The sequence below is a fragment of the Heterobasidion irregulare genome, assembly GCF_000320585.1.
Source record: "Heterobasidion irregulare TC 32-1 unplaced genomic scaffold scaffold_09, whole genome shotgun sequence".
NCBI classification, from domain to species: domain Eukaryota; kingdom Fungi; phylum Basidiomycota; class Agaricomycetes; order Russulales; family Bondarzewiaceae; genus Heterobasidion; species Heterobasidion irregulare.
The window spans coordinates 1,265,475-1,293,205 of NW_009258205.1; the positions used below are offsets into that span (position 1 = coordinate 1,265,475).

Genomic DNA, 27,731 nt, shown 5'->3' on the forward strand with positions numbered 1-27,731 from the left:
GGAGAAAGCAGCAGGAGGTTTCTAATCGCGCAGAAGGACCGGATTATAAGGGCCTAGGTTTGGACCCCGTTGAGCCAGGGATCAAGGATACGTTAGATCGCTTTTAGATCCGACTCGTGCCCTGCCTGGCATTCAATGCATGAGCAGCGCTGGGATCATTGATGAATTTTGCATTGACGAGCCTGGACAGCCGGACTCCTCCGACTTAGCCCAGTGAACGTTCAGGACGTTCAGGCCCTTCAGCTTCCAGCGCAGAGGCATACAGACGCAGCCGACAATTGTCTTTCATTTGCGTCTAGTGAGTCAAAGCATCGGATTTCGCGCCTCGCCCACTCAATTGGCTCTGCAGACAGGGGACAAGGGTGCAGAGCCTCCAAGACAGGATCCATACATATACCGAGAAAGTGTCAGATGATACATGAGAGACAGGTGGCGCTAGCGGCGGGCTACCCAATCTGAATCACTACCGTCGATGTTAGCGCTGGATATTCCGAGGGGGCCTGCTCGGGGAGAAAACACCGGTAGCCGCCGCAGGGCAGTGGAATCTAGTGGAATGCAGTCGGATTGAGGTGTGCCGAGGCGCTCGTCGGAGGCGCTCCAAGCTTGTCTTTGATGCCGGAGGATAGATCTACTCGTCAGAAACGACAGCGTGCGGCGCATGTATTTTTTAGTGCCTGTTCGCAGCCGAGTAGCCATCGATAAATGGTTTGAGATGGTTTGGGATGTTTGAGGCCTGCAAGCGAGCGTTGGACTGCATTCAATGCCGTTCGCTGGGCGATCTCGATCGATCTCGATTTGGTTCATATCGTAACCCTAACCCCACTATTCGCTCGTCAACGACGCTGACCTCGAACCATTGGACACACATCCAGGTCGACACAGCGGATGGGAACACAGGGATGCACGTAGCACGGAGCCGAACATCCATGGAACAGGGTCCATTGGAAGTGAGCGACGCGTGAGTACAACCCTCCACCCGAACACGTCAGTGCGTTGTCAGTGACTTGGACAGAAACCATTCACCTTGACATAGAACCCCCCGTACGTGAGGGACGTCTGAAACTTGGGACGGCCGAGCAGGGTCGTGCGTGGGTGCCCGCCGAACACCGAGATTCTGTGCTCTGCAGACCAGACCAGACTCTCAGGGCGATCTCGTAACGACTGGACGCCGCGGTCCGCCTGACCGTTCTCAATCTTTGGTCGTTCTCATCTTCCCTTCTTACAGAGCATGCCTGCTACCGTCGAGCCCCTTGGGGGACTCACGTCAATGGCGGGTGTCGTCGTCGGCTCTGGGCGTCACAACCGGTCGATGCTATCATCTAGACAGTACGTACTTGCTACATGATCTGCGCGCTTCTCGCTGCGTTATCGTGCGCCCACACGCCGGCTATGTTTGGATTGTAACTAGAAATACAATTCTTGCAAGGTGTCATTCACTGGCGGCGTATCAGCTTAGTACGACGACTGCTCGCCATTCGCCACTGCATCGGCATGACGGATGCCCTTCCAACCCGCCTCCAAGATGCAACTGCATATCGTCACCTGATGGTTCCAGGCGTGTAGGGCATTGGAAAGCCTCACTTCGCTTCTGACAAACTGGTCGAGCGTGCAGTATTGTGCCAGGATAAAGTGGTATCTGGTCGTGGTGTCCAGTCAGTCCGCTCGCTCGCTCGAGTAGGAATGACGACGCGCTACGGTTCGGTGCGAGGCTACAACTTGGTACCGTTGGCGCCTACCGACAAGTCGCTATCCATCCTACCCATGGCATCGTCTCTGCATCTCCAGCTCGAAAGGGGACAGGTTATGCCTCTAATATTACCCTTTGAACCGGCTGGGGTGAACGATGCGCAGGTTGCTTCAGGACTGGCATGGATGCCCCTTCAGTAGGTGTGTTTCTTGGCCCGTATGTACTTACGTGCCTGTCCTGGCGCTCATGTATAGAATTCGATGATGACATCTTCTCGACAATAAGTACAGCCCCGTCGGGCATTCGCTCACTACTTCATCAAATCAGCGTTTACTTGATGGGCTCAAGATGAGCGCGTTACACCTTGGGGCAACGTGTGGCTTCCCTGCGATCCAGCGTCCGCCTTCTCTGGTTGCTGTTCCGCCCAATCGCTGGTACATCCTAACGGGGGTCGAGGAACTGTGCATCACGTATGTAGCACCTAGATCAATGAACATCATTTGCAAAAACTGTGCTCGAATTTTCCTTGTTCCCGTATTGGCATTGGGATGTGCGATCTCCGTGGATATCGAGCCTTGAAGCTTGGAGCTTGAGGGCTAATGAGATGAGACACTACTACTCCGTGCATCGCCGTTAACGCCGATCTTGTTGAAGCAGTGCCGGTCGCAGAATCGTCTACGGGGAAATCACTGAGTGTCTCCTTACTGGGTTGTTCCCGAAGTCACTACTCCCTTCTAACATATTCGTCTAATGACGCAAGCGTCTAGTTTCACGAGAAAACGAGCTCGTCTACTTTCTCGGATTTGCTCCGAGGTGTATCGTCCGAATAATGGAAATAGACATCACGAAAGCACGATCGAAGGTGGATAGGCATGGGCGAATGGCGCCTTTTGATGGTTCATGTCTCGGGGGCATGCCCAGTCACGACTAAGCAGATACAACGTTGATATATATATGATTGTTGTCAATTTGTGGACATGCCGTTAATCGATGAGGGTCGAATGAATACAATCACTTTAGAGGAGCGTCATGTACGAATGCATCGCGATATAATACTTGGAACAAGAACCACATCATCAAAAATACAATCAGATGCCTCATCTGGGCTGAGGCCAATTCGCAATCTGCGCGCTCTTTCCAGTCAACTGAAAACTATACTTGATCTCCCCCGTTGTGTCGAGCCAAAAATTGTAAGTGCCTGGATAGAGAACGCGATTCCCGTCTTCGTCCACTCGCGCGATCGTACCGAGGGTAACGGTCAGTGTCGCGGTGGATGTGTGCCCAGGAGAGATGTTCTTTAAGCGGGCATAAGACACGAGCTCCTTCAACGGAGCAGGCGATGGCCCGGCGGTGGTGTTGGTGAACAAGAGTACGACGTAGTCGGATGTAGTCTTGCCCGTGTTCTTCACATCCACCTGAAACGTGTCGAGGAGAGCGAGATCAACATACGGCGCACCAGATTTTTTAGCGGACGCGACAAGATCCTGGATATGATAAGACGGCTTTGGGCTCCCCTTCACCCATGCAAGTGCGAAATTCGTGTAATGAAGACCGAATCCAAATTCGAAAATGGGCGTGCCAGTGTACCACTTGTAAGTGCGGCCTGGGGTATCGGAAGACGAGTTAGGTCGCAAGGCCATGTCAGTCATGGGGATCTGATCTACGTAGGCGGCGGGGTATTGGGTGACTGGAAGACGTCCCGCAGGTGCTTTGGTGCCAGTGAGGATGTCTACGAGTGCGGTACCACCGCTCTGTCCAGGATATCCGGCCCAGATGAGAGCGTTAATCTGGGACATGATTCCATAAGCATAGAGAAGTAGCATGGTCTACCGAGCATACACACCGAGCTATTGGCTTTTAATTCTGAGTCGTCAACTTGGCCACCACCCATTTGAACTACGACGACCGGCTTCTCAAGGCTCGCGAGCTGACTGATCAAATCCAGCTGGTTTCCCGGCCAGACGATGGAAGTGCGATCATTTTCCTCGGCCTCAATCGAATTATCTATTCCTCCAACGTAAACGACTACCTCTGCATCTGAAACTGTGGCGAGAGCGGCGCTAAAACCGCTGGTATCGCTAGTCGACACTGCAGTGCCAATTTGAAAAGTGACATTGTACCCGGCGGTTTGAAGCGCCTGGAGAGGACTGATGAGGAATGGCGCAACACCTGCGTAGTTGCCTTGCATCTGCGTCGTTGCGTTCGCCCAAGGTCCGATAAGCGCAATATTCTTTATACGCTTGGAAAGTGGTAGGATGCCATCATTCTTGAGGAGGACAAGGCCCTCAGTAGCGATGAGATGAGCGAGACTTTGAGCGTTGGGTGTATTGACATCTTGCCAGCTCAATTGGCGGTACGGTTGAGTCTCGGCAGGATCGAAATATCCGAGTCTGGATAGCAAAACACGCGATCAGTATCGGCAATACGAACTCGAGTGGCGAGGCGTACCTCACGAGTGATCCGTAGAGGCGCACGAGAGCTTTCTGAATGTCCGCTTCAGTAACAAGTGATTCATTGACAGCTTGAACAAGCGAAGTAGAGAACGAATCTCCGCAGTCCACATCCGTTCCAGCGTGTAGTGCGACGGCAGAAGCATTGACCAAAGTCGTCGTGTAGTGATGAAAATCGAAGATACTCTCCACAGCCGCACAGTCCCCGGTGACCCACTTGTCCTCTCCAAACCCGAAATAATCCCGGATGACGTCTTGGAGAAGGTATGAGCTAGCACAGGACGGCACGCCGTTCACGGCATTGTAGCTGCACATGATGGACGCAACCTTGGCATCTCGCACACAGCTCTGGAATGAGGGAGTGTAATATTCGGAGAGATCCTGAGTCGAGACAATGGCGTTGAAGCCCTTGCGATCATTTCCGTGCCAGTTCTCGAGGTCGTATGCTGCAAAGTGCTTGCAGTCGGCAATGACCTTGTAATAAGGCTCCGGGTCGAACCCGCCTTGCAGCGCGGGGACCAGCTGGTAGACATACTGCGCAATATGGAAAGGATCTTCTCCAGGTGTCTCCTGTCCACGGCCCCAGCGTGGATCTTTGAATGGGTTGATGTTTGGGGTGAAGAAGTCAAGCCCGGCCCAGCCAGCGTTGCCGAAGGCACGAGCTTCAGTACTGATGACTTCTGCGATGGAATGTATGAGGGGGTCATCGAAGGCCGCACTCATCAGGATCGGTTGAGGAAAAGAAGTCGCAAAGCTGAACTCTTCCCCAGCAGGGGCGAAATGGGATCCTGGGCTATTCGCTACACCGTGCTGAAGATAATTGAGGATCATCAGAGTGAGTCGAGCAGATAAAAGTAGATAATAAAAGATACCAAAGCCTCACTCCACCAATTATAAGGGGGCAAGCCCAGACGCTCGACTCCAGGAGACATATTGACTGTGTTGTTAACGAGCTCCTCTAAAGTTAACTCGGCGACAAGAGCTTTCGCCCTGTCAAGGTAGGGAGCGCTGGTATTGCACACCAGGTTCGAAGCGAGTGGTCCATTGACACAATCGGGAAACGCAGCGAGTGCGTGATGAGACAGAGCAGTCAGTGAGATGACGAGCTGCATGGATAGGGGTAGCATCGTGGCTGGCTAAGAAGTAAGTTCCATCGATGCTCGTCCTTTTTGACAATCGTTGCTGTAATAAACAAATAGACGTCGCGGGGACCATCGAGAGGCGGTCCGGATTTGGCATCAAGTCCATCAGGTGCAAAAGGCTTCTATAAAAAATCGGGCGTGCTCATAGCGTCAAACAGGATAGACAGCCTGGTGACAATGGCACGGGATGAGAGTATGTTAAATATAACCGTGCGAATGAAACTCACATGATGCAGTTCCGAGGCATCATGCGTCTTCCACATGGACCCAGTCTACCGACCCTTCTGCGAGATGTTCATTGCAGCAACTGCAGAGCCCACAGAGAATCACCTAGGATGACAGAAGAGGCCAATTGTGGAACTTCCAGCACCCAAAGAGCAAGTCAGCCGCTTTGAATGTTATAAAGAGACATTGTGAGGGTGCTAGATGCTCTCAGAGTCAAAAAAGGAGACATGCGTATGAATTTAAAGGCGATGGCCAGCGTGAGAACGATGGCACCTCGTGTTTGCATGCACCAAATATGGCATCTCTTTGTCCAAATCGAGGATGACGGCGTAGCATCCATCCATAAATCCATCCATCCATCCATCCCTATATAGAGGGCGACAGTGAAGAATTGTGGCAAAACTCCGCCGGCTAATGTCGCGTGTTGTCGCTTATGCTCGCGTGGGCCACGTAAGAAACCACGCGAGCGAAGCGAGCGCCATGACAAATTTGGCGAGCGGAGCGAGCTGTCTCTTCAGCCGCCCGGCAACCTCCGCAACTGGAGCGGGCCGTGTCTCGGCAGCTGTCGGGGTTTCACACGGCATCCCGGTCTGCCCGGCAATGCCAGCAACTGGAGCAGGCCGTGCCTCGGCAGCCATCGGGGCTCAAAATGGCATTCTGGCACCCCACAGGGAACCTCACGGGGGAGCCTCATAGGGCAGAATCTCATAGGGGAGCCTTATGGGCAGAACCTTTCATGGAATATGAAAAGGGAGCCTAATAGGGAAGCCATATAGGCAGGATCTGGCAGAGGAACCTTATAGGGAAATCTTTTGAATGTCATTTTGCAAAATCTCATAGAAGGGCCTTATAGGGGAATCTTATAGGCAGGACATTATAGAATATCATGGGAACTAGACTTTATGGGCACTAAAAGTGATATTCTAGCACCTTATAGAGGAGCTTCACAAGAGAGCCTCACTGGCAAGATCTTATAGAGGAACCTGACAGAGGAACATAATAGGTAAGCATAATGGAGAAACCTAACAGGGGAATATAATAAAGGAACCTATATAGGAGAACCTTATATGGGCCATATCTTGGCAGCTGTTGGAGCTTGAAATAGTATCGCAGCACTTTATGGGAAAGCCTTATAGGTATGACCTTATAGAGGAACTAAATAATACTTGACAAGAGAGTCTTATATAGAGAATATTATGGGCAGGACCTTATAGAATATGATCAGAGAGCTATATTAGGGCAAAATAATTTATGGGCACTGGACTTTATAGGCACTAAAATTTACAGGCACTGGGCTTTACAAGCACTGGACTTTACGAGCACTGGACTTTACAGAGACTAGACTTTACAGGCACATGAGACCAAGCACTGTAACAAAAACTCAGATTAAGCATGGTTGTGCCGTCGCAACGCGACGGGTGAGAAGCTAGTAAATAGAGGGCGACACTGGAAAATTGTGGCGCTGGGCCGGCGGCTCAGGTCGCGTGTCTTCGCTTATGCTCGCGTGGGCCACGTAAGAAACCACGCGAGACCACTGTCCCATAGGCTTCGGGATGCGAAACGGAGCATGTCGGAGCTTGAAACAGAGTTGGTCAGCGCGCGCGTGCCCGGAGCTAACCTAACCATAGGGAATTCTCTTCCCCTGGCACTATCTTGCAGTGATTTCTTCAGGCAAGGGGGCATTCACCAAGTGCTTAGCTTGGCAACCACTCTAGGCTCTTGGTTTTGTTTGCAGGCATTTTTTTTATGTAAATAAATAATAAATAAAAGGGGACAATAAGAAATGGTGGCACTGGGCTAATAGCTCAAGTCATATGTCCTTGCTCACACTTATGTAGGCCACATAAGAAACCATGTGAGCAAAGCAAGCATCCATGACAAATTGGGTGAGCAGAGTAAGCCATGTCTTGATGCTCCTAGCAACCCTAGCAACTAGAGTGGGCTATGCCTCTGCAGCCATTAGAGCTTGAAATGGCATCCCAGCACCTCACAGAGAACCTCACGGGGGAGCCTTATAGGTGGGACTCTAATGGGGGAGCCTCATAGGGCAGAATCTCATAGGGGAATCTAATGGATGGGACCTTATAGGGAGCTTTATATGGGATTATTACAGGAAGGACCTTATAGGATATTATAAAGAGCCATATAAGGATATTGGGGCACAAGACTTTATAGGCACTGGACTTTATAGACACTGGACTTTATGGGCACTGGAATTTATGGGCACTGGACTTTGTGAACATTGGACTTTACGGGCACTGGACTTTACAGGCACTAGACTTTATAGGCACTGGACTTTACAGGCACTGGACTTTACGGGCACTGGACTTTATGGGCACTGGACTTTATAGTCAGTGCACTCTACAGGCACATGAGACCAAGCACTACAACAAAAACTCAGATTAAGCATGGGCACTGTACTTCACAGGCACTAGACTTTATAGGCACTGGACTTTGTGAATACTAGACTTTACAGGCACTAGACTTTACAAACACATCGGACCAAGCACTGTAGCAAAAACTCAGATTAAGCATGGTTGCGCCGTCGCAACGCGACGGGTGAAAAGCTAGTCCATAAATAGAGGGCGACACTGCAAAATTGTGGCGCTTAAGCGACGGCTATGCTTGCGTGCTCCTCGCTTATGCTCGCGTGGGCCACGTAAGAAACCACGCGAGACCACTGTCCCATAGGCTTCGGGACGCGAAACGGAGCGTGTCTGAGCTTGAAACGGAATTGGTCAGCGCGCGCGTGCCCGGAGCTAACCTAACCATAGGGAATTCTCTTCCCCTGGCACTGTCTTGCAGTGATTTCTTCAGGCAAGGGGGCATTCACCAAGTGCTTAGCTTGGCAGCCACTCTGGGCTCTTGGTTTTTTTTGCAGGTATTTTTTTTATGTAAATTAATAATAAATAAAAGGGGACAATAAGAAATGGTGGCACTGGGCTAATAGCTCAAGTCATATGTCCTTGCTCACACTTATGTAGGCCACATAAAAAACCCTAGCAACTAGAGTGGGCTATGCCTCTGCAGCCATTGGAGCTTGAAATGGCATCCTAGCACCTCACAGAGAACCTCATGGGGGAGCCTCATGGGTGGGACTATGATGGGGGAGCCTCATAGGACAGAATCTCATAGGGGAATCTAATGGATGGGACCTTATAGGGAGCTTTATATGGGAATCTTACAGGAAGGACCTTATAGGATATTATAAAAGAGCCATATAGGGATATTGGGGCACTGGACTTTATGGGCACTGGACTTTATGGGGACTGGACTTTATGGGCACTGGACTTTATAGTCAGTGCACTCTACAGGCACATGAGACCAAGCACTACAACAAAAACTCAGATTAAGCACGGGCACTGGATTTTACAGGCACTGTACTTTATAGGCACTAGACTTTATAGGCACTGGACTTTGTGGGCACTAGACTTTATAGGCACTGGACTTTATAGGCACTGGACTTTGTGGGCACTGGACTTTGTGGACACTAGACTTTATGGGCACTGCACTTTATGGACACTGCACTTTACAGATATTGCATTTTACGGGCACTGCACTTTACGGGCACTGCACTTTACGGGCATTGCACTTTATGAGCACTGCACTTTATGGGCACTGCACTTTATGAGCACTGCACTTTATGGGCACAAGACTTTACAGGCACGTCGGACCAAGCACTGTAACAAGAACTCAGATTAAGCATGGTTGCGCCGTCGCAACGCGACGGGTGAGAAGCTAGTCTCTATATAGAGGGCGACAGTAGGGGTCCGGTGGCAACTAGCCGTCGGCTAATCCCACGCGACAAACCACGCAAGACCTCTGTCCCATAGGCTTCGGGACGCGAAACGGAGCGTGTCGGAGTTTGAAATGGAGTTAGTCAGCGCGCGCGTGCCCGGGGCTGCTGCGAGCCTTGCGATACCTAATCTCTGCCATCAACCATCATCATCTCTGTCCCAGACCCTCATCTGTGCTCTCCTCTGCTTTATTCCTCACTGGCTTTTCTCTCAAACTCTACTCTGCTCTACTGGGTGTCTTTGAGCACGGATTCTGCTTAGAAAAAGCCTACAGGGTGTGAAGTCTACCAGCACGGCCTTAGTTTGCTGTAGCCAAAAGTAGTCTTTTCATAGCTGCCTGGACCTCTCTCATCCTGCGGTGTTTCAGTTGCTCAGGTACCTTTTACCACGATCTCACAGTCACAACGACCTGCTTTGCAGACAACGGGTGACATTGAGTCGTCAAAGAGCATTGGGAATCCTCTTCCCCTGGCACTGTCTTGTGGCAATTTCTTCAGGTGAACTGTGAGGGGGCATTCAGCGAGTGCTTAGCTTGGCAACCATTCTTGGCTCTTGGTTTTGTTTGCAGGTGTTTTTTTTTATTTAGCTTTTCACAATGAGTGTTCCACCTTTGTAAGTCTGTGTTGCTTGCATCATGTCCATTGTGCTCAATTCTTTTTTTAGGCCTCCTAACGAGGGTGTGGTGGAAGTCTGGATGCCTGCATTGGCACCTTTGTGAGTATTTTTGGCTTGCTTGGATACTGTTTCAGTGCTAAAATTCTCTTTAGAGATGATGATGAGGATGATCTCTATATGACACCCCCACCTGAGACTGTACATAAGTATGTGACTTACTTTTTGCTTATTGGTTGTGTGTACTCATATTTGCTATAGTGAGAATGCCAATAATAGTGAAGATGAGGATGATCTGTATATGACTCCTCCACCTGAGAATCTCAATGGGTATGTGGTTTTATTTAATCTTTTTATGGTCATTGGCTAGAAAGAAGAAACCATAGATATGTTGAAAACCAAGAGGCTATTGAAGAGGCTGCCCATGTGGATGTGACTATGACAAGGTATGCAGTTTTTGTTAAATCACACAAAATTTGTTTATTAATTTTAGGGTTTATAAGAACTCCTCCTAGGACTCCTGAGCATGAGCGCCAGACTGTGCAGGAGCAAGAGCGTGCTGAAAGGCTTCAGATGACTTCTCCTACTCTTCGGCGCGAGCGTTCTGCATTACGAGGCTCTATTTGTCAGCCTGTCTTTGAGGATCTCTCTAGACCTTCCCATCCTGTCACTTCTAATCCTGCTCAGCCTCCTATTTCTCTTGCACCACCCATTCAGCTTCACCAGCCTGCCACACTTGCTCCTCCTGTCCAGTCATACTATTCTGCAGTTGCTGCTCCCTCTGCTCCATCATATTATCCTGCTCAATATGTTCCTCCCTACTTTTATCCTGCTCCCATGTTCCAACACTCTGTCTATCATGGTGCTACGGCTTACCAAATTCCTGGACAGTATCCTATCTATGCTCTTCCTCCAATGCCTGCACCACCACCTCATTATTGGCCTGTCAATGTTTCTGCCTATCCTAATCTTCCACGACACTTGATTGGGAATCATGATCGACAGGCTCGCACACGTCTTGCAGCAGCTAGCCATCCTGATTATGAGCATCGTATGATGGAGAATTTTGAAAGGACTCATGCAGAACATAGACGTCGTCGTAGAGAAAGCACAAGGCCTGAACCCAATAACCCTCCTCATCCTACATCTTCTATAAGACAACAGGAAGAGAATAATCATTATGCAATTCTTGACCAGCAACATCAGCAAGATATTCAGCAGCAGCAGCACCTTCATCATCAGCTTGATCTTGCAGAGCAGGCACATCATCTAGACCTTGAAGAGCAGGCACATCAGCATAACCTTGCTATCCAACAAAATAATCAAGCTGTAGTGGCTCATCAGGCTCTCCAAAATCTGCCTCTAGGTCGCCGTCCATATCAAGAGCCTATTGCACGTCACAGCCTTGGTCTTATGAATATAGAATGTGCTCACTGTCTTGCACTCCATTTCTCTTCTGAACGTCTTACCAACTCCAGTCGTATCCACCCTCGCTTTGGCATGTGCTGCTTACAGGGTCAGATCAGATTGCCTGCATTTTTGCAACCTCCCCCAACCTTGCGCCGACTGCTTTGGGAAGGTGGTTCAGTTCCAAAATTTTTTAGAGATCATATCAGGCAGTACAACAGTGCATTTGCATTCACTTCTATTGCTGCAAAGCTATCAGATCATGTTACCTCTACCTCTGGGCCTTATTCATTTAAAATTCATGGGGAACTGTCTCATAAGATGGGAAGCTTGCTACCACCTAACAACATCAAACCCTCCTATGCTCAGCTTTATGTTATTGATCCTCAGGCTGCACTTAATGAGCGCAACAACAATAATGCCAACTTGAGATCTGAAATCATGAATGACTTGCAGGATATGTTTCATACACACAATCCTTATGTTCCTTTGTATCGTCATGCCTATCAAATCCTGGCAGAAAAGAACCCTGGAGAGAATGACAAGATTTCAGCTCGCATCACAGTCTTGCCTAATGCCGATCATCGTCGCTATAATGAGCCTACTGTTGATGAGGTTGCTGCTATTATACCTGGGAATGGAGATGAGGAAGTGGATTTGCACAGAGATATTGTTGTCCGCTATAACCATGGAGGTCTAAAGCACTTTAGCCATCTTCACCCTCACTACAGTCCCCTACATTATGTGACATTGTTTCCACATGGCGAACAAGGCTTTCATCCCAATATTCCTGCTCATCCTGGACCTAATGGCCAAATGCTCTCATTCAAGGTGTCTCAGCGCTGTTATTATGCATATCTTCTTATGCGCTGTTTGCTTGAACCTGAAACTATCTTCAGAGCTGGCAAGCTATTTCAGCAATATGTGGTTGATGCTTGGGCATCTATTGAGTCTAGCAACCTTTTCTGGATCAGGAACCATCAGAAGGAGATTAGGGCAGACAAGTACCAGTCACTGTTTGATGCCATTCATGCAGAAGCAGGTATCAACCTAGGCCAACAAGGAAGGCGCATAGTTCTTCCCTCCACTCATGCAGGCAGTCCACGTTATATGTATCAGCTTTTCCAAGACTCTATGGCTATCACTCGCCATTGTCATAAGCCAGACATCTTCCTTACCATGACTGCAAATCCTAATTGGCCAGAGATTCAAAAAGAGCTCTTGAAATATGATGATGGTACAACTCAGAATCCTTCTGATCGTCCTGATTTGGTGGCACGTGTCTTTGCACAAAAGATGAAGGCTTTGCTCAAGGAGATCAAAGAGGGCCTGTTTGGAGGGGTTGCTGGCATGGTATATACCATTGAGTTTCAAAAGCGTGGGCTTCCTCACATGCACCTTCTCCTTTTCTTGAAGCAAGAACACAAAATTCAGAGTGCTGAAGATGTGGATCGAATTGTCTCTGCCCAGCTCCCTGATCCTGCCACCCATCCTATGCTATATGAGTCTGTCACCAAATACATGCTTCATGGACGTTGTGGCCCTGAATTCCCTCAAGCACGTTGCATGGAGGAAAAGAATATTGGCAGCACAAAGGTCAAGGTCTGTAGCAAGCATTATCGCAAGGACTTCAATGAGCACACCCTTTATGGTGAAGATGGCTATCCTACATATGCTAGACCAAACAATGGGCGCACTTTCACTCGAGGTGCTATGCAGTTTGACAATCGCGATGTTGTTCCTCATAATCCCTATCTTCTTGCCAAATATAACTGCCACATCAATGTAGAGGTCTGCGCTTCTATCAAGGCCATCAAATACATTCACAAGTATATCTACAAAGGTCCTGATCATGCCACTATTGAAATTGGAGATATTGATGAGATTAAGGACTATGTGGATGCTCGCTATATTGGACCTATGGAGGCTTGCTGGAACATCTTTGAATTCCCAAGGCATCTGGAGTTTCCTTCAGTCTATCGTCTTCCTGTTCATCTTCCTAATTAGCAGCAGGTCTATTTTGATTCTGATGACAATCCTGAAGAACTTCTCAATAGTAACAAGTCCCAAAAGACAGAGTTGACTGAATGGTTCATTGCCAACCAAAAGTATCCTGCTGCCCATGCTTACATTTATCAAGACTTTCCTCCCTTCTATGTCTGGAATCAAAAGAATAGAGCATGGACACCACGTATTCAACACTCAACTATTGGCAGAATGTACTATGTTCATCCCTCAGCAGGAGAGCGCTTTTACCTCAGGACCTTGCTTACTATTGTTAAGGGTGCCAAGGACTGGAAGGACATTCGCACTTATCAAGGCATTGAGTATCCAACCTTTCGTGAGGCCTGCTTTGCACGTGGCCTTTTGGAGGATGATGGAGAGTGGGATATGGCCTTGGCTGAAGCAGCAGACATGCAGACTGGATCTCAACTTAGATCCCTCTTTGCCACCATCCTTTGCTTCTGCATTCCTTCACAACCTCTTATTCTTTGGAACCGCTACAAGGACAAAATCTGTGATGATCTGCATGTGCGTCTTACTGCCATGGGCTTTCCTGATCCTACTCAAGAGGATGTCTTTGATTATGGCCTCTATCTTCTGGACAAAGTCCTTACTGGAATGGGAAAGCGCCTCATTGACTATCCTCCTATGCCTTTGCCTCTGCAAGATTGGAACCAAGCTGCAAATGTGCTTCTTCAAAATGAGCTCAACCATGATTATGTGGCTCTTTGGGAACAGGTCAGTTACCATGTATCCTTCAAAGTTGACCTTGAGCTGACCTTGCACTTCAGGTGGAGACTAATCTATTGACCTTCAATGCTGAGCAGAGGAATGCCTATGATGCTGTTATGCAGTCAGTCCAGTCCAACCAAGGCCAAGTCTTCTTTCTGCATAGTGCTGGAGGTGGTGGAAAGACCTATGTTTGCAACACCATTGCTGCCTCTGTCCGCTCTCAAGGCAAGGCTGCTCTTTGTGTTGCTTCTTCTGGCATTGCCTCCTTGCTTCTGGATGGTGGTCGCACTGCTCACTCTCGCTTCAAAATCCCCATTGAGGGTCTCAATGAGCGCTCCTCTTGCTCTTGGGAGAAAAACTCTGACTTTGATGGTCTTATTCATCAGACTGGGGTGGTCATTTGGGATGAGGCACCAATGCAGCATCGCTATGGAATTGAAGCCGTTGATCGCACTCTTCAGGATCTCATGGATAACCCTGCTCCTTTTGGTGGTATTACTGTGTTGTTTGTTGGAGACTTTCGTCAGACCTTGCCTGTGGTTCCCAAAGGAAGCAGAGAGCAGATTGTGGCTGCATCTTTGCGCAAGTCCTCACTCTGGAATCATATCCAACTTCTCACTCTCAAACAGAACATGCGCCTAGACCAGACTCCTGAAAGCAATGCCTTTGCTCAATGGCTCCTCAATGTTGGTTCTGGCTATAACCTTGGTGAAGACAAGTCTATTGAACTTCCTCCCAACATGCATCTTGATAACAACACTAAGCAGTCCTTGATTGACTTTATCTATCCTGATATCTCTGATCAGCACCCCAAACCAGACCACTTCTTCCTTAACCATATGATTCTTTCTGGGCGCAATGACACTGTTGCTGAGATCAACAAGGAGATTCTGGCCAAGTTTCCTGGAGAAGACAAGCTCCTGACCAGCATTGACTCTGTCAAAGATATAGAGGGTTATCCTATAGAGTTTTTGAACTCTATCAATATCTCTGGCCTTCCTCTTGCTCACCTCCATGTCAAAAGAGGTTGTCCTCTTATTCTTTTGCGCAACATTGATCCCTCTCATGGCCTATGCAATGGCACTCGACTCATCTTACTTGAGGCAAGGACACGTGTCTTAAAATGCCGCATCTTGGGTGGAGCACATGCTGGAAGAATTGTGTTTATCCCTAGATTAACCCTGGAGCCATCTGGAGAAGCCTGCCCTATTCCTTTGAAGCGCAGACAATTCCCTGTTCATGTTGCCTTTGCTATGACCATCAACAAATCACAAGGACAGTCTGTCAAGTTTGTTGGATTGGATTTGGAGCGGCCTGTATTTTCCCATGGCCAACTTTATGTTGCACTGTCACGCTGCACATCAGGAGATAGAATCAAGGTGTTATTCCCACCAGACTCACAAGGGACCAAAACCACCAATATAGTGTACCCTGAGGTATTGCAAGGCATTTTGGATAATCAATAGTATGTCTTGGATCATAATCATTGTGACATGGCTAACAATTATAATAGGACTTGAACAAGGACTGTAGTATAAAACTTATATAGAAACTTCTTACACTTTGACTCTCAATCCCCACTCTAACTTTTTATATGTATGCTTGAAATAAAACTGCTACTCTAACTTGGCTGCTTGACTAAAACCCAACCACAAACTAAGCACTATAACACAAACTTAGATTAAGCATTGTCACATAACCTCAGACTAAGCACTGCAACAAAAACTCAGATTAAGCATGGTTGCGCCGTCGCAACGCGACGGGTGAGAAGCTAGTCTAAAGAGAGTGGAAGGGCAGTATCTCGCGTGGCAACACGTGAAAACCACGTGAGAACCCGAGCGCGAAGCGCGAGGGGCCAAACCTGACAAACTGCGGCGAGCGCGAAGCGCGAGGCTAAAACAATTACTTTATTGGCCAAATTATTAATTTCTCTTCTCCTGATTAAAGCATTTTCTGCACCAAAAATCCAAAAAGGGAACCTGACAAAATATGACAAAATCCATAGAGCACAAGGCAAAATATTCTGACTCTAACCATCAATGTACCTTATATTTTCAACTCAATACCTGCTAAATCTATGCATTCTGTGTATATGTCTTTTACATTGGTGGAAAACTCTAGGAACATTACTCAAGTTAGATTAAAATGTCCAATAACCTATAAAAGAAGTGCAATGAAACTAATAGGAGCACATATAACAGGAGCACATACAATGAGAGCATATGTAATGGGAGCACACACAACAAGAGCACATACAACAAGAGCACATATAATAAGAGCACACATGATAGGAGTATGGGAGCATACATAATGGAAGCATACACAATAGAAGCATACACAATAGGAGCCTATGCAATGGGAGCATATGCAACAAGAGTACAAGCAACAGGAGCACATGCAATAGGAGCACATGCAATAGGGGCATATATAATCAAAGCACATACAACTAGAGCATATCTAATAGGAGCATACCACACATAATGGAAGCACACCCAACTAAAGCACATCTAATAGAAGCACATGTGATGGGAGTATACACAATAGGAGTATACACAATGGAAGCACACATAATGGGAGCACACTATATGTAATTGGAGCATACTATATGTAATGGGAGCACATATAATAGGAGCACACCTAACTAGAGCATATCTGATAGGAACACATATAATGGGAGTACATACAATAGGAGCACACATGATGGAAGCACATCCAACTAGAGCATATCTAACAAAAGCACACCACATACAACAAAAGCATATCCAATAAGAACATACCCAATAAGAGCATACCCAATGAGAGCACACTCAACAAGAGCATACCTAATGAGAGCACACTCAATGAGAGCACACCCAATAAGAGCACATTCAACAAGAGCACATCCAATAGAAGCATATACAATAGTAGCATACCTAATAGGAGCACACACAATTCAAGCACGCACAATGGGAGCACATATGACAGCAGCACACACAATAAGAGCATATACAATAAAAGCATACAAAATGAGAGCACATGTAATAGGTAATCAAGTCACAAGTATATAGCCAACAATAGATTACACACAGACTACATACAGACGACACTCAGACTATAGGTAGCCTATAATCAATGCATAGTTTGCAACTAACACGGAATATTTCAATCCTCATAGTCATTTAAAACTAAACTACAAAACTCAGATTCAACCCTAACCCCAAGAAATACTATTAAGCACTGTGCAAGAGTCGCGAAGCGACGGGTCGGAACTCGTCATAACTACGGCTTGTTGACCGGACTATGCTGCGTGAGTGAGTTCTCTTGCTCTTATTTTGTGGTCATTGATCTCACTCATGTGGATGGATTGCTCTAGACATAAACAGAGACTGTTGTGATTCTGGCGCACTTCATTGTTTTTCAAGGCATTTGAACGAATACCTCCGTCTTTTCTACAGATTCGCATGGGTTTTGTGGGCGTGATGTCCCGGTGAAGGCAGTGTTGAACGTATATTGCTGTCTAGCTAAGCATCAACTCTACAGGTAAGTGCATGATTCACGGGAATTAGGCGATTTAAATGCTTTGAAACCCGCCATCTTGACATCTTCTCGTCGCCCAAGCTGTAGGTAATCTGGCTCTCGCGCTGCATTTTTTTTTCTGCCGCTATAAATGGTGCACTCGCCGATTCCCCGGAAAACCCATCATTTTCATGGTCGGTGGCCAGCCCTACACAATCGAGTGACGCAATTGAGTAAAGATCATACCGCGTCATAGCAGACAAGATCTAAATGGCCCAGGTATGTAAAGGCAGTTTCCCGGTTGGCGTGTTCGTCTCATCTTGGTCTTCTCCATCGGGTACCTACGAGATATTTTAGCATCATCGCTTCCCTCTCTCTATCACGATTCACTCTGTCCATCTTTCATCACGTTTACATCCAATTCTCCCATTCACTATGCCTTCCATCTCCACCTCCTCTGCTGCTCCTCGCATCTCTTCTTTACTCCGTCGACTTCCTTTCTACAACCGCGGTCCTGCCATGACTTCCGCTCAGCTGCTAGAGAAAAAGCTTGCTAAAGCTTTGATTTCTCTCAAAAATCCTCCGACCATGAGGGAGCGTGTCAAACGAATGGGAGATCGCTGCTTCGGTATGTTCATATCTTTCGACGCTTGACATACATCTCTCATGCGATGTTTTGAAGAGAAAGTCCGACATGTTAAGAAGACCGGAGGATCATCCAACGTCGTAGAACGTGAAGCCCCCATCTGGGTCGACCGCTCTGGCTATGTCACTGTGACCTTCGTCGCGGATGGCGAACACGAGCTGCAGTTCTCATCCAGCCCGGTTAGAATTAAAACGCCCGTTCGATTGGTCGAAAGCGTTATCGCCCCTGACACTACCGCCCTGCACCCCGAGTCGAATGACCCATTCCCTTCGAAGCTCAGCGGCGAGGAGAACATGCGTCAGATAGACCTCCTCCTCACCATGGCCCAGAACACGTTCTCCGACGACAAACACTCCACTCCCGTCGACACTATCACTCTCGAAGCATGCGACATCGCCAGCGGTGGAAGCTCTTGCGAGCCGCCATCTTCACCCAAGCCTATACAGCATCCCGACGTTACAATGGGAATGGGATTTGACGTCCTCGCCTTTCTCAAGGAGCTTGGGGAGATGTCCGAAGCTGAGGCACAATCTAGGTGCTTGTATGCCAGCCAATCCATGGAGCACGAACAAGAGCAGGACGTCCATCTACAGGAGCTCTGGGCGCAATTCATGCATTTCCCGGAGGTCGCACCTGCGGAGATACCAAGCCCCATTCTAGAGCCCATTCCAATCATACAGGTCAACGGACAGGAGGTGGAGATCTTTGACATCGACGCAATCTGGGCGGAAGCCATCGCAGTCAAGAAGGCTAGAGGGCCCGAGGTCGAGGTCTTCACGGAGCTGTGGTGATGGGGAGTGAGGGTAGTACGAATGTGGGGGCCGTGGATATGGCGTTGGTTAGGAGGTGGGGTCTTATATGGTGTTCAATGGGATCTGGTGGTCAAATTGTTGCTCGCGACAGAAATAGGCTGCTGGATACTATGGGTAACCGCCGTTTACGGAGAACCGGAAGGTCTATTTTCTGTTCTGTTCATGGGGTATCTGAACTAAGTAGGTTTCTCCTGGAGATGGAGGCGTAGCGTGCAGCTGTGATTGTCAATGCTAGAGGCAGAGTTCCTCCGGCTGGGGACTAAGCGGATGGCAAAACAGGGTCGGTTGATACGCATCGCATGTGGAAATATAGGCGAGTCATCATCATATTCGAAGATTTCTCTCTTGAATCGTGTTGAACTTTTTCTGCTAATGTATTTGAGGTTTTTTACAGGTTCTCAGTCCATTTCCCCATTTCCAGGTTCACCGTAACCTATACATCATCACGATGAAATGCCTCGCTATTGGGTTTCGGTGGCATCATATCCGCCTGGCCAGGGACTGTCATTGTCGAGTTTCACATCGGAGAGCATTGTGTGGCCATGATGATCATGGACACTGGTCTTTTTACCTGTCATCCGTCGTCTCCAAGGTAAGTTTACTAAATAATGAATCGCTTGATGTTTATTGATTGCTATTACTGTTAACTCCACGTATTAGATGAAGGTTGTCGTTTATGAAGCTTCCAACATATGCAGTGCTCCCCTGGCCAGGAATGTGGAGGTCCATGAATAGCGTTGAGAGGTTTGCTTGGTTGATAGTTGCATGATAAATATTATATGATCTCTTTCTTGGCAGCCTTCGTTATCAGTCTCAAGTCCCTCTACTAGATTTTTTTTATAGAAGAGCTTCAATTCATGTGTCGAATTTTCAAAACCATTCGCAGCGTTCGTACATGAGGCTTCTCTTTTATTGCACCAGCTTTTATTTTGATCTTCTCTCGCCGGATGAGTGCTATATCTCTTCTACTTCTTAGAATATTCATGCTGACCGCACTCGACAGATAATATGAACACAGTTGGAGTGAAAAAGATAAGTTTCTCGGTGTGCTCTCTGTAAGTTTGAAAAGGGCTCATTCGTTTCGTTTCCCTCTAGACATTATATGGAGTTGAAAGTTTGGAAATGTTCGTTTCGTCCCCTTATCTCCTTCCGATGATCCCCGTTGACTATGCTTAACAGATTAGCATGATGTTCGATGTGGGTTTTCATGACTCTAAGTCGCTTCGATGTCCGCCTGATATTAATGATATACGAGCACTGCATCGTTAGGTTGAACAAACTCTCTGCTCGACGATATATTACTTGTACGAAAAGAGAAGGATAGTACACTTCGGTTGAACGCTGCGCGGGTAGCATGATCAAGTGGGAAGGAACCTACCAACGAATATGAAACCTCGGGACTCCCGTTTGAGTGAGTCATCGAACAACCTCGAATCGCTTGCAGTTGGATTACGGAGACTCTGATCAGCGACTAAGTGTTCATTCGCTTTCCCACAAATCAATGAGTTGATCATTTCAAGCCTTCACTCTCATGCTAATATCGTAACAACATTCCCTCATGAAACAGCTCGCAAGCAAAGTAGATGTGTAGCCAAAGAAGGTAAACTCAAAGCCTATGAATACATATCGATGTACAAGTTTGAAAGAAATCGCCATATTCGCGTGACATCCAATTCAACTGTGCGATGGCGGGTGTCAATTCACCAACAAGGTCCGGGAAAAGAGGCACGTACCTGCAGAAATCTCAGAAATTGTTTCCCTCATTGTCTTCTACGCGTATATTACTACCAGCGAATGGTAAAAGTGCGTGAGCGAGGATCCCTGAATGCCTGTGTCGTAAGTCCTCTGATACGCTTGCGTCCATGAAACGTATTATTCTTATCGACCGATGCATGCGGGCTATTATCCAGGTGAAGAGATTGATGTATTCCTGATCGCTCGCCCGCAATTGTTTGCATGAAATACCGAGGTGTGTGACCCTGGAGGGAAAAGGTAGTTTGGGTTCATCGTGGAGAAAATCCCGCCATACAAGGCCAATGAGGATAAGGTGAGACAGGTTTGGGCAATTCATTTCGAGAACTGGATACAGGGAGTCGCCAGTCGTTTCGTTAAGGGAGATGTATGAAGTGGTGAGTCTAGGAGCTTGGAAAGCTAAAAACTGCCGAATGCAGTCAAAATCTTCATCAATCCATCGAATGTGTACTTGTCGGAGGGCGGGGAAGGAGGCGGTTCCGCTGATTCCGTGCCCTTCATTGTCACCGTGTATCAAGGTGATGAAATCGAGGTAAGGGAGTTGGGGGAGAGTAGCCGGGCAAATGTCAGCGCCATCGCCGCCGCCGATCATCACGGTTTGCAAATATAGTTGCTTTCCGAGTAAAGCTGTAATTATTCCACTGTCTGGCCGCGGTTCACTTTCCCAAGATAACATTCGCAGGGATGGCATGCAGTGTGCGCCGATCGTACCACAAACCAAGTCGACAATTGGTCTGTTTGGAGGGGAGTCATCGTCGACATCCATGTCCTCGACCGCGGAAGTATCAATTGAGACGACAAGGATCTGGAGGTTTGGCAGGCGGCTGAAGACATAGGCGATCATAGAGAGAACGCTGTCCTCGATCTCTTCAAACTCTCCGACAAGATCGTGCAGTGTCAAGTCCATACGACGGACCCACCAACCCAGATCTGGTGCTTGCTGCAGGTTGGGATTCCTCAAATCCTGGTATACTGAATATAGTCCATCAAGCCCATGGATGGAAACGGCTTCATACAGAATCGGCATAGCCAAAGTGCGCCATCGTTTGCACACCCGGACGAGAGAATATTTTGTGTCGAGGGCCATCTGTAGGGATTTGATTTGGTGCCCCATATCAAACTTGAGAGGTTGTGAGGCCTCGAATGGGTCGCTGACATCTGCCTCTAGAGCCCCAGGTACAAACGTTGCACACCCAAAAATTCGCAACACGATTTCGTTTGGAATGTCAGAAAAGGCAGTAGGTTGTCCGTTCTGCGAAGTGGCCATCGGGCAAGGTTTAGACTGATCGACTTGCTCAATTGAGTGGGAAAATTTGTTTATAGCAATGAAGACAGCATACGCACATACGGCAGAAGAGTTTGATCTGATATGCCAAGAGCAGGGTATAGCTACGGGAGGTATACTTAGGTCAGTCTTACAAGATTGTTCGCCTGATTTCTGCTGACATTGGTACTTTACCTGTACAGCGCTGATGAAGACTTGGAGAGCAATCGGTCTCTATCACAATGGGGTAGAATCGCTCGAGATGGATGCAAGCCTCACAGCTCGCTTATAAGACAAGCTGGCAAGCTCCTTTCCGATAGCCGGTGGTTCTCCAAGCAAAGCCGCTCAATCAGTCAACATCTTGGTCGGAAACTGCCGTCCACATACACCCACATGCACCCACAAGTCTATCCATCGATAAAAATCGGCCGCGGTGCTCCGCATTGCCTTATCTGAACAGAAAGTTCAGTGAATATGGGAGATACATGTGAAGCACTCTTCGCACAATTCACAATAAACTTTGTTGTGTATTCTACGGATGGATTCGAAGCGTTTCGCTAAAACCTCATCTCTGACCTCCATCGCCGGGCTACATCTCGATTTCGATGCTCTTGGCGGTTTGGTTGTAAACTAATACCTCACCAACTGAAATAAATCTAATCAGGACTATCCTTGGGTTCATGGTACTCTTCAAGTCCGAGTCAAGAGGACGCAGGTCACAAGGTGATCCTTGGACCTTGACCTCTAGACGTGCTCTACACTCAGATAAGTTTTTCATATTAATCCAATCAATTCAACCATATGTGATGAATCATTTTCCTATCAGCGATCAGTTGTACTATCATTTCTCCTCATCTCATCCATAGCTTTCCTTATTTCTGCGGATCGTTCGATGGTCTCCCATAAGCCAGTGGTCCTGCCTGGCTTCCATCCCTCCGGCAATCTTTCATCATGCAACCATCCCTTTAGCATGGCTAATGGTACGCCATCCTCCCCCTTCCCTGGGTTCCTCGCGTCGAATAATCCCAGAACGATGGCCATCTCCCCCCTTGCGATCTCGGCATGGAAGCTATCCAGCACCGCACTGCCATACGTCGCTTCTCGGCGCACCCTTGCTCTGGCGACATCGCGCGCGGTCATGTACCTTCCATCGCGTGAGTCGTCTAGTAGCGCCTTCAGCATCACGTCATCCGGAGCGCTCGGGGCGTATTCATGACGACCTTGGGCATCGTCGTGGACTAGCGAGGCGTTGTGCTCTATACGATTGTGGCGTGCTAGATCTCCCAAACTGAACTCTCCCGCCTGTCCCAGGACGAGTTGGCCACCGTAGCCCAGAACGAACGCAAGAGGCTTGGAAATACCGTAGCCTTCTTGAACGGCGTGTATGATTGTTGCAGCGCTAATTCGTCGCCCGTCACGGGGTCTGGAAATGACAGAAACAGTATCAGCCTGTATGTGACATCGTTGGTGAAAGGTGTCATACAGATACCCATGATTCGCAAGTGTGTTCAACGCAGGACACGGCGCTCGGGAGTCACCTGCCTGTGCTGGGCACCATTCATGGGACTGGCCCGTCATAGGACATGTGCCATTTGCATGTGAGTGGGGAGATAGGGATGTCATCTTTGGAGAGGACTGTAGTTTGGCGTGATCGTAAAGTTATAGCAGAAAACACTTCGAAGTGCCTGCTTTTAACGGGTGGGCTCCTTCCCGTAGAGATGATTGAATAATAATGGACATCATCTTGAAAGGCACATTGAGGCGCGCGAGGAGACATAAGGTCGGTTGCTGTTTGGTCTCAGTCCATACCCCGAACGCAAGGGCTCGCCTAGAAAGGATCGTAATTCACGAAACTCGGTTGCGCATGCGACATATACTCCCTGTACATTTTCGGGCTCTCTTTGCTGGTGTGGATCACGGAGTGACTGATGACATCTTTGAATAGTAGATAGTATCTGTATTCTTTCTTGCATAGGGATTCACATACGAGCTTCATGGTCACCTATGAGTCGGACAGCTCTTCGTTGCCTGGAGCGGAGCGGCAGCTTTTAGACTCCGTGATGCTCGGTTTCCTTGGTATATCTAGGCTGTTGCATATCAGCGTTTCGAAATCGGGTGCTATCTGGGATGGAAAACATATTTTGGAGAATGAAGCGAACTGTTGACTCCGAGGTTTGGGAGTTGCACAGCTAGTTGACGGTCCGAGGGACAGGTTAGTTAGGTATCGACAGCGCCATGCATTCACTGTACCTCGTCTGCCGTTGCCACATGATGCGTGACTCCTGTAACTTTTGATACACCGGACCAAAGATGACCATCCTACATACGCACCCGTAAGTCATGCTGGCACCGCCCGAGCTGATGGGTTCTCAATCTGTTTGCAACCTGGCTGGCGTCATCGTATAATTGTTGGTACGCAACGGAGATAACGAATTCAATGTTCTAACTCACTCATTAGCAAGTGTCAGCATTGGCTGAAGCGGAAGGCGCAGCGCCACGTAGTGATGCTGTGTATTTACGGATATTGTGCCTGAGGCATAATCTAGAAATTTAAACAAGAATAATTCTAGAGCAACAACGAACCGACAAAAAGCGCTCCAACAGGTGCTCATGCTGAAAATACGACCTTCGTTTCGCCGTTAGACGGTCGTGTGACGTTGCGGTTTCAGTGTACGGAGACCACATTTGTTACGTGTGACGAACAGTTGATTTCAGTTCGATACTGAGACACGACTCAAGCGAAGTGTTTTTGATTGTACAGCCTTCAAGAGGGCATCCATCCAAAAGTTTGACATAACACTAGGAAAAGGATTTCTATTTGAATGCGCTGGTCTAAGACAAACAGCGAGATGCAAGGAAACAGTCAGGTCAGAGTAGAGGCTCTTGGTGAGGCAAGACTTGACGTCCTTTGTCACCTAAAAAAATCAATTAAAATGAAGGAGCACATGGAACTCAGCGATGACGATAGGCGCACGGCTGGAGCCCGCCAGGGCACGCCCCACTCCGTGATTATAGATATGTCAATCGATTTGTGAGAAATGCTGAGCGGGCGGCATTTCACGACCTGAGCGGAAAGAACTGGACATACGAGAGAGAAAGTGACTGATGTAGATAACCGAGCGCCCGCAAGCATGCACAGAAGAGGTCAAGCTAAGGCACGCGGAGATGTAACCAGGTGGTTCCCGGTTCATACTTTCGCAAGGCGTTGGAGGAGCGCAGTGAAGCACACAGTTTCGATAGGCGCCTTGCCTAATGGTCCGGGCCGGGTTCCGGGCTCCGCGTTTCACTCTCAACGGAGCACTCCTCGAGTTGAGTGTGTCGGCGCACCATCCTGCTCGGCAGCGGACATCAGAGACATCTATACACAGCAAACCACCACGGAAGTGATGGAAGCGATTGATTCCCGAAACACACTTGTCTCTGAATTTGCTTTTCCAAAGGCGTCAGTATCATAAGATACTGGAGGTAAAGAGCAACCGACTGACAATTCAATGGTTGCACCAAGTCCACGAAGCTGTGAAGGCCCACGGCTCTTGAACAGCATCTATCAGTTTGAGGGAAGCAGGCAGATCAATCACACCATGAAATAAAAAGATGGATTCCTCAAAGTACACCAAGCCCATGGGGCACTGCACCAGCCGGAACATAGCAAGACTACGCGGGAGCATCGAATGCGCTCACTCGATTGATACTCGAAGCCGCTGCGTCGCTAAGCCCACGCGTCAAACACAACTTTGCCGCATCGGCCTTGTTCAAACATCTCGTACGCACTGACAGCGTCTCTGAGGGACACCACGCGCTCCACGACGCCGGCTTCGCCGACCACGCCGAGGACATCTCGCCGCCGCGCAAGGAGGCCGGCAGCGGCGCCAAACAGAGCGCGCACGCTGCACCGCCCGAACTCGAGGGTCACGTTAAGATTATAGAGCTCGCGACCGGTAAACGGGATCGGAGGGGCCTGATGCACGCCACAGGAGGAAAGCACCCCGGACGGAGCGAGGAGGGAAAGCGCCAGGGTTAGCGCCGGAGGGGTGCCGACGACCTGGAAATTGATGAGATTGAGTTGTGAGCGCGGGGAGAGATGGCTGTGAGCGATGGAGAATTGGTAGGTACCTCGAGGACAGCATGACAACCGTGGCGCGCCCATGTAGGGAGGCTTTCAACACCGCAGACGATGAATTCGCTGCCGACAGGGCCCTTGGAGGGGGCCGGGAGAGCATTGTACATGTTTTGCATCTTAGCGCGGCGTGACTTATTCAAGTCACTTGCCACGATTCGGAAGCGAGTGGGAAGCTGACGATGCTCGAGAAGGTCCAAGAGAGCCAGAATCGCACACTGAGGGTAAAAGTGATGAGTCAGGTGTTGGCAAAGCTATGCAGGCAGCAGATATCAATTACCAAACCAACGGGCCCGAGACCTACGACGCCTATTGTGAGCACTCTGTCATCTTCCATCAGCGGTGCCGCGCTGGTGCTGATGTGTGAATACAGGATGCCATCCATGGTGTTTGGCCATGACGTATTGGCGGTGAACGGCGATAGCTTGGGGTGTGAGAGAGCTTGAAGGGCGACGAAGAGACCTGTTGGAAGAATGTCTGCGAGAAGGAGAAGTGTAGGGTCAGGGAGGGCCATGAAAGTCGCGACGTCTAGGAATGGCGCAGAGGCATTGGGTGAGATCGAGGACGGTAGTACAAAGAGCGTTCCGCCCGCTTTGGGGACGCGGGTGTACTGCGCTTGACCTCCTGGGAGCACAGGTGTGCCGAAGAGGAAGGAGGACGTGCAGCGCGCAGTGAAGCCGCGGCGGCAAGGTCTAGTATAGACAGTAGCATTTCAACATCGAAAGCATACGACAGAGACAGAGGAACACACGAGCACTCTCCGCAGGAGGTGGTGAAGGGAGAAACAATTTTGTCGCCAACCTGGAGGGTCGCGTAGAGTTCGGGGCGAGATGGAGGAGATAAAGGAGAGAAAGAAGATCCAAGGGCGACAACATGTCCGATGAATTCATGGCCACAGATGTGACTGGGGCATTAATCAGGTATAAGTGAACAATTGAGAAGTAAGGACAAAGTAGGAGCACGTACATTTCATGGACATCCTCGAGGCCTCTGTACACGTGCAGATCGCTGCCGCATAGGCCCGCGAACTTGGAACGAAAGAATCGGCGAATGCCAGACAATTCACAGGACAGATTCTACAAGCTGCTTACCGTGATTTTGACGATTGCGTCGTCAGGATGCTCGATCCTATACATCATATGTGAGCAATCAAGGCCAACTTTCTCGCAGGACAGGCCTTGTAGAAAGTTATAGAGTCAAGATAATCACATTGGAGTTGGGACGTTTTCAAGGCGCACGTCGAAGGATGCTGGATACCATCGGACAGCGAGCTGAGTTTCAGGAATTGTGGTAGACATACGAGCTCTTAGCAAAAGAAATTCCGTGTACAGAGTGAAGAGTGCGCAAGAGCAGCGGAAGAATTCCAGAGACCCTGGGCCACAGTCCCGTTCTCGTTATCGAGAATGATCTTCCATATCCCACGAGCACGGTACCCGTGATCATCTCGCTGGACATGCGGGTAAGGGCTGCTAGTCGAGAACTATATGAGTATACCAGTGTCGTATGTACAATGCATCATTGGTGAAGAAGACGATTTGCTGCGGGAGAACGGAGACAGAACACGAGAAGCATCGAAGGGAAAGCTGGCG

General features: G+C 48.5%; 9 protein-coding genes across 9 annotated transcripts; 4 read left to right on the plus strand and 5 right to left on the minus strand.

Annotated features, from left to right (window-relative positions):
• Positions 1-2,784: 2,784 nt before the first annotated feature.
• On the minus strand, positions 2,785-5,264 carry gh3.3 (glycoside hydrolase family 3 protein; the record flags this gene model as incomplete). The annotated part of the gene is made up of 4 exons (XM_009551875.1): positions 2,785-3,474; positions 3,531-4,077; positions 4,136-4,947; positions 5,010-5,264. The coding sequence occupies 4 exons, from the start codon at positions 5,262-5,264 to the stop codon at positions 2,785-2,787; spliced, it is 2,304 nt and encodes a 767-aa protein (XP_009550170.1).
• Positions 5,265-9,896: 4,632 nt separating this feature from the next.
• Positions 9,897-12,068, plus strand: HETIRDRAFT_429250 (uncharacterized protein; the record flags this gene model as incomplete). Its single annotated transcript, XM_009551876.1, has 7 exons — positions 9,897-9,913; positions 9,965-10,015; positions 10,051-10,122; positions 10,175-10,243; positions 10,300-10,359; positions 10,429-12,014; positions 12,052-12,068. 7 exons carry the CDS (start codon positions 9,897-9,899, stop codon positions 12,066-12,068), a joined length of 1,872 nt encoding a protein of 623 aa, XP_009550171.1.
• Positions 12,069-17,986: 5,918 nt separating this feature from the next.
• On the plus strand, positions 17,987-18,988 carry HETIRDRAFT_164152 (uncharacterized protein; the record flags this gene model as incomplete). Its single annotated transcript, XM_009551877.1, has 2 exons — positions 17,987-18,179; positions 18,234-18,988. 2 exons carry the CDS (start codon positions 17,987-17,989, stop codon positions 18,986-18,988), a joined length of 948 nt encoding a protein of 315 aa, XP_009550172.1.
• Positions 18,989-19,685: 697 nt separating this feature from the next.
• On the plus strand, positions 19,686-19,985 carry HETIRDRAFT_420963 (uncharacterized protein; the record flags this gene model as incomplete). The annotated part of the gene is made up of 2 exons (XM_009551878.1): positions 19,686-19,753; positions 19,808-19,985. The coding sequence occupies 2 exons, from the start codon at positions 19,686-19,688 to the stop codon at positions 19,983-19,985; spliced, it is 246 nt and encodes an 81-aa protein (XP_009550173.1).
• Positions 19,986-20,753: 768 nt separating this feature from the next.
• On the minus strand, positions 20,754-22,028 carry HETIRDRAFT_164154 (uncharacterized protein; the record flags this gene model as incomplete). Its single annotated transcript, XM_009551879.1, has 1 exon — positions 20,754-22,028. The coding sequence occupies one exon, from the start codon at positions 22,026-22,028 to the stop codon at positions 20,754-20,756; it is 1,275 nt and encodes a 424-aa protein (XP_009550174.1).
• Positions 22,029-22,086: 58 nt separating this feature from the next.
• On the plus strand, positions 22,087-22,481 carry HETIRDRAFT_420965 (uncharacterized protein; the record flags this gene model as incomplete). The annotated part of the gene is made up of 2 exons (XM_009551880.1): positions 22,087-22,169; positions 22,229-22,481. 2 exons carry the CDS (start codon positions 22,087-22,089, stop codon positions 22,479-22,481), a joined length of 336 nt encoding a protein of 111 aa, XP_009550175.1.
• A 366-nt stretch (positions 22,482-22,847) lies between these two features.
• On the minus strand, positions 22,848-23,648 carry cpx3 (Chloroperoxidase 3; the record flags this gene model as incomplete). Its single annotated transcript, XM_009551881.1, has 2 exons — positions 22,848-23,448; positions 23,509-23,648. 2 exons carry the CDS (start codon positions 23,646-23,648, stop codon positions 22,848-22,850), a joined length of 741 nt encoding a protein of 246 aa, XP_009550176.1.
• Positions 23,649-25,045: 1,397 nt separating this feature from the next.
• Positions 25,046-25,569, minus strand: HETIRDRAFT_164157 (uncharacterized protein; the record flags this gene model as incomplete). The annotated part of the gene is made up of 2 exons (XM_009551882.1): positions 25,046-25,454; positions 25,511-25,569. 2 exons carry the CDS (start codon positions 25,567-25,569, stop codon positions 25,046-25,048), a joined length of 468 nt encoding a protein of 155 aa, XP_009550177.1.
• A 31-nt stretch (positions 25,570-25,600) lies between these two features.
• HETIRDRAFT_388291 (uncharacterized protein) lies at positions 25,601-27,580 on the minus strand. Its single transcript, XM_009551883.1, has 7 exons — positions 27,352-27,580; positions 27,234-27,270; positions 27,109-27,170; positions 26,894-27,046; positions 26,423-26,834; positions 26,139-26,360; positions 25,601-26,067 (listed from the first exon to the last, which is right to left on the minus strand). Exons 1-7 carry the CDS (start codon positions 27,438-27,440, stop codon positions 25,735-25,737), a joined length of 1,308 nt encoding a protein of 435 aa, XP_009550178.1. The 5' UTR covers positions 27,441-27,580; the 3' UTR covers positions 25,601-25,734.
• Positions 27,581-27,731: the final 151 nt, after the last annotated feature.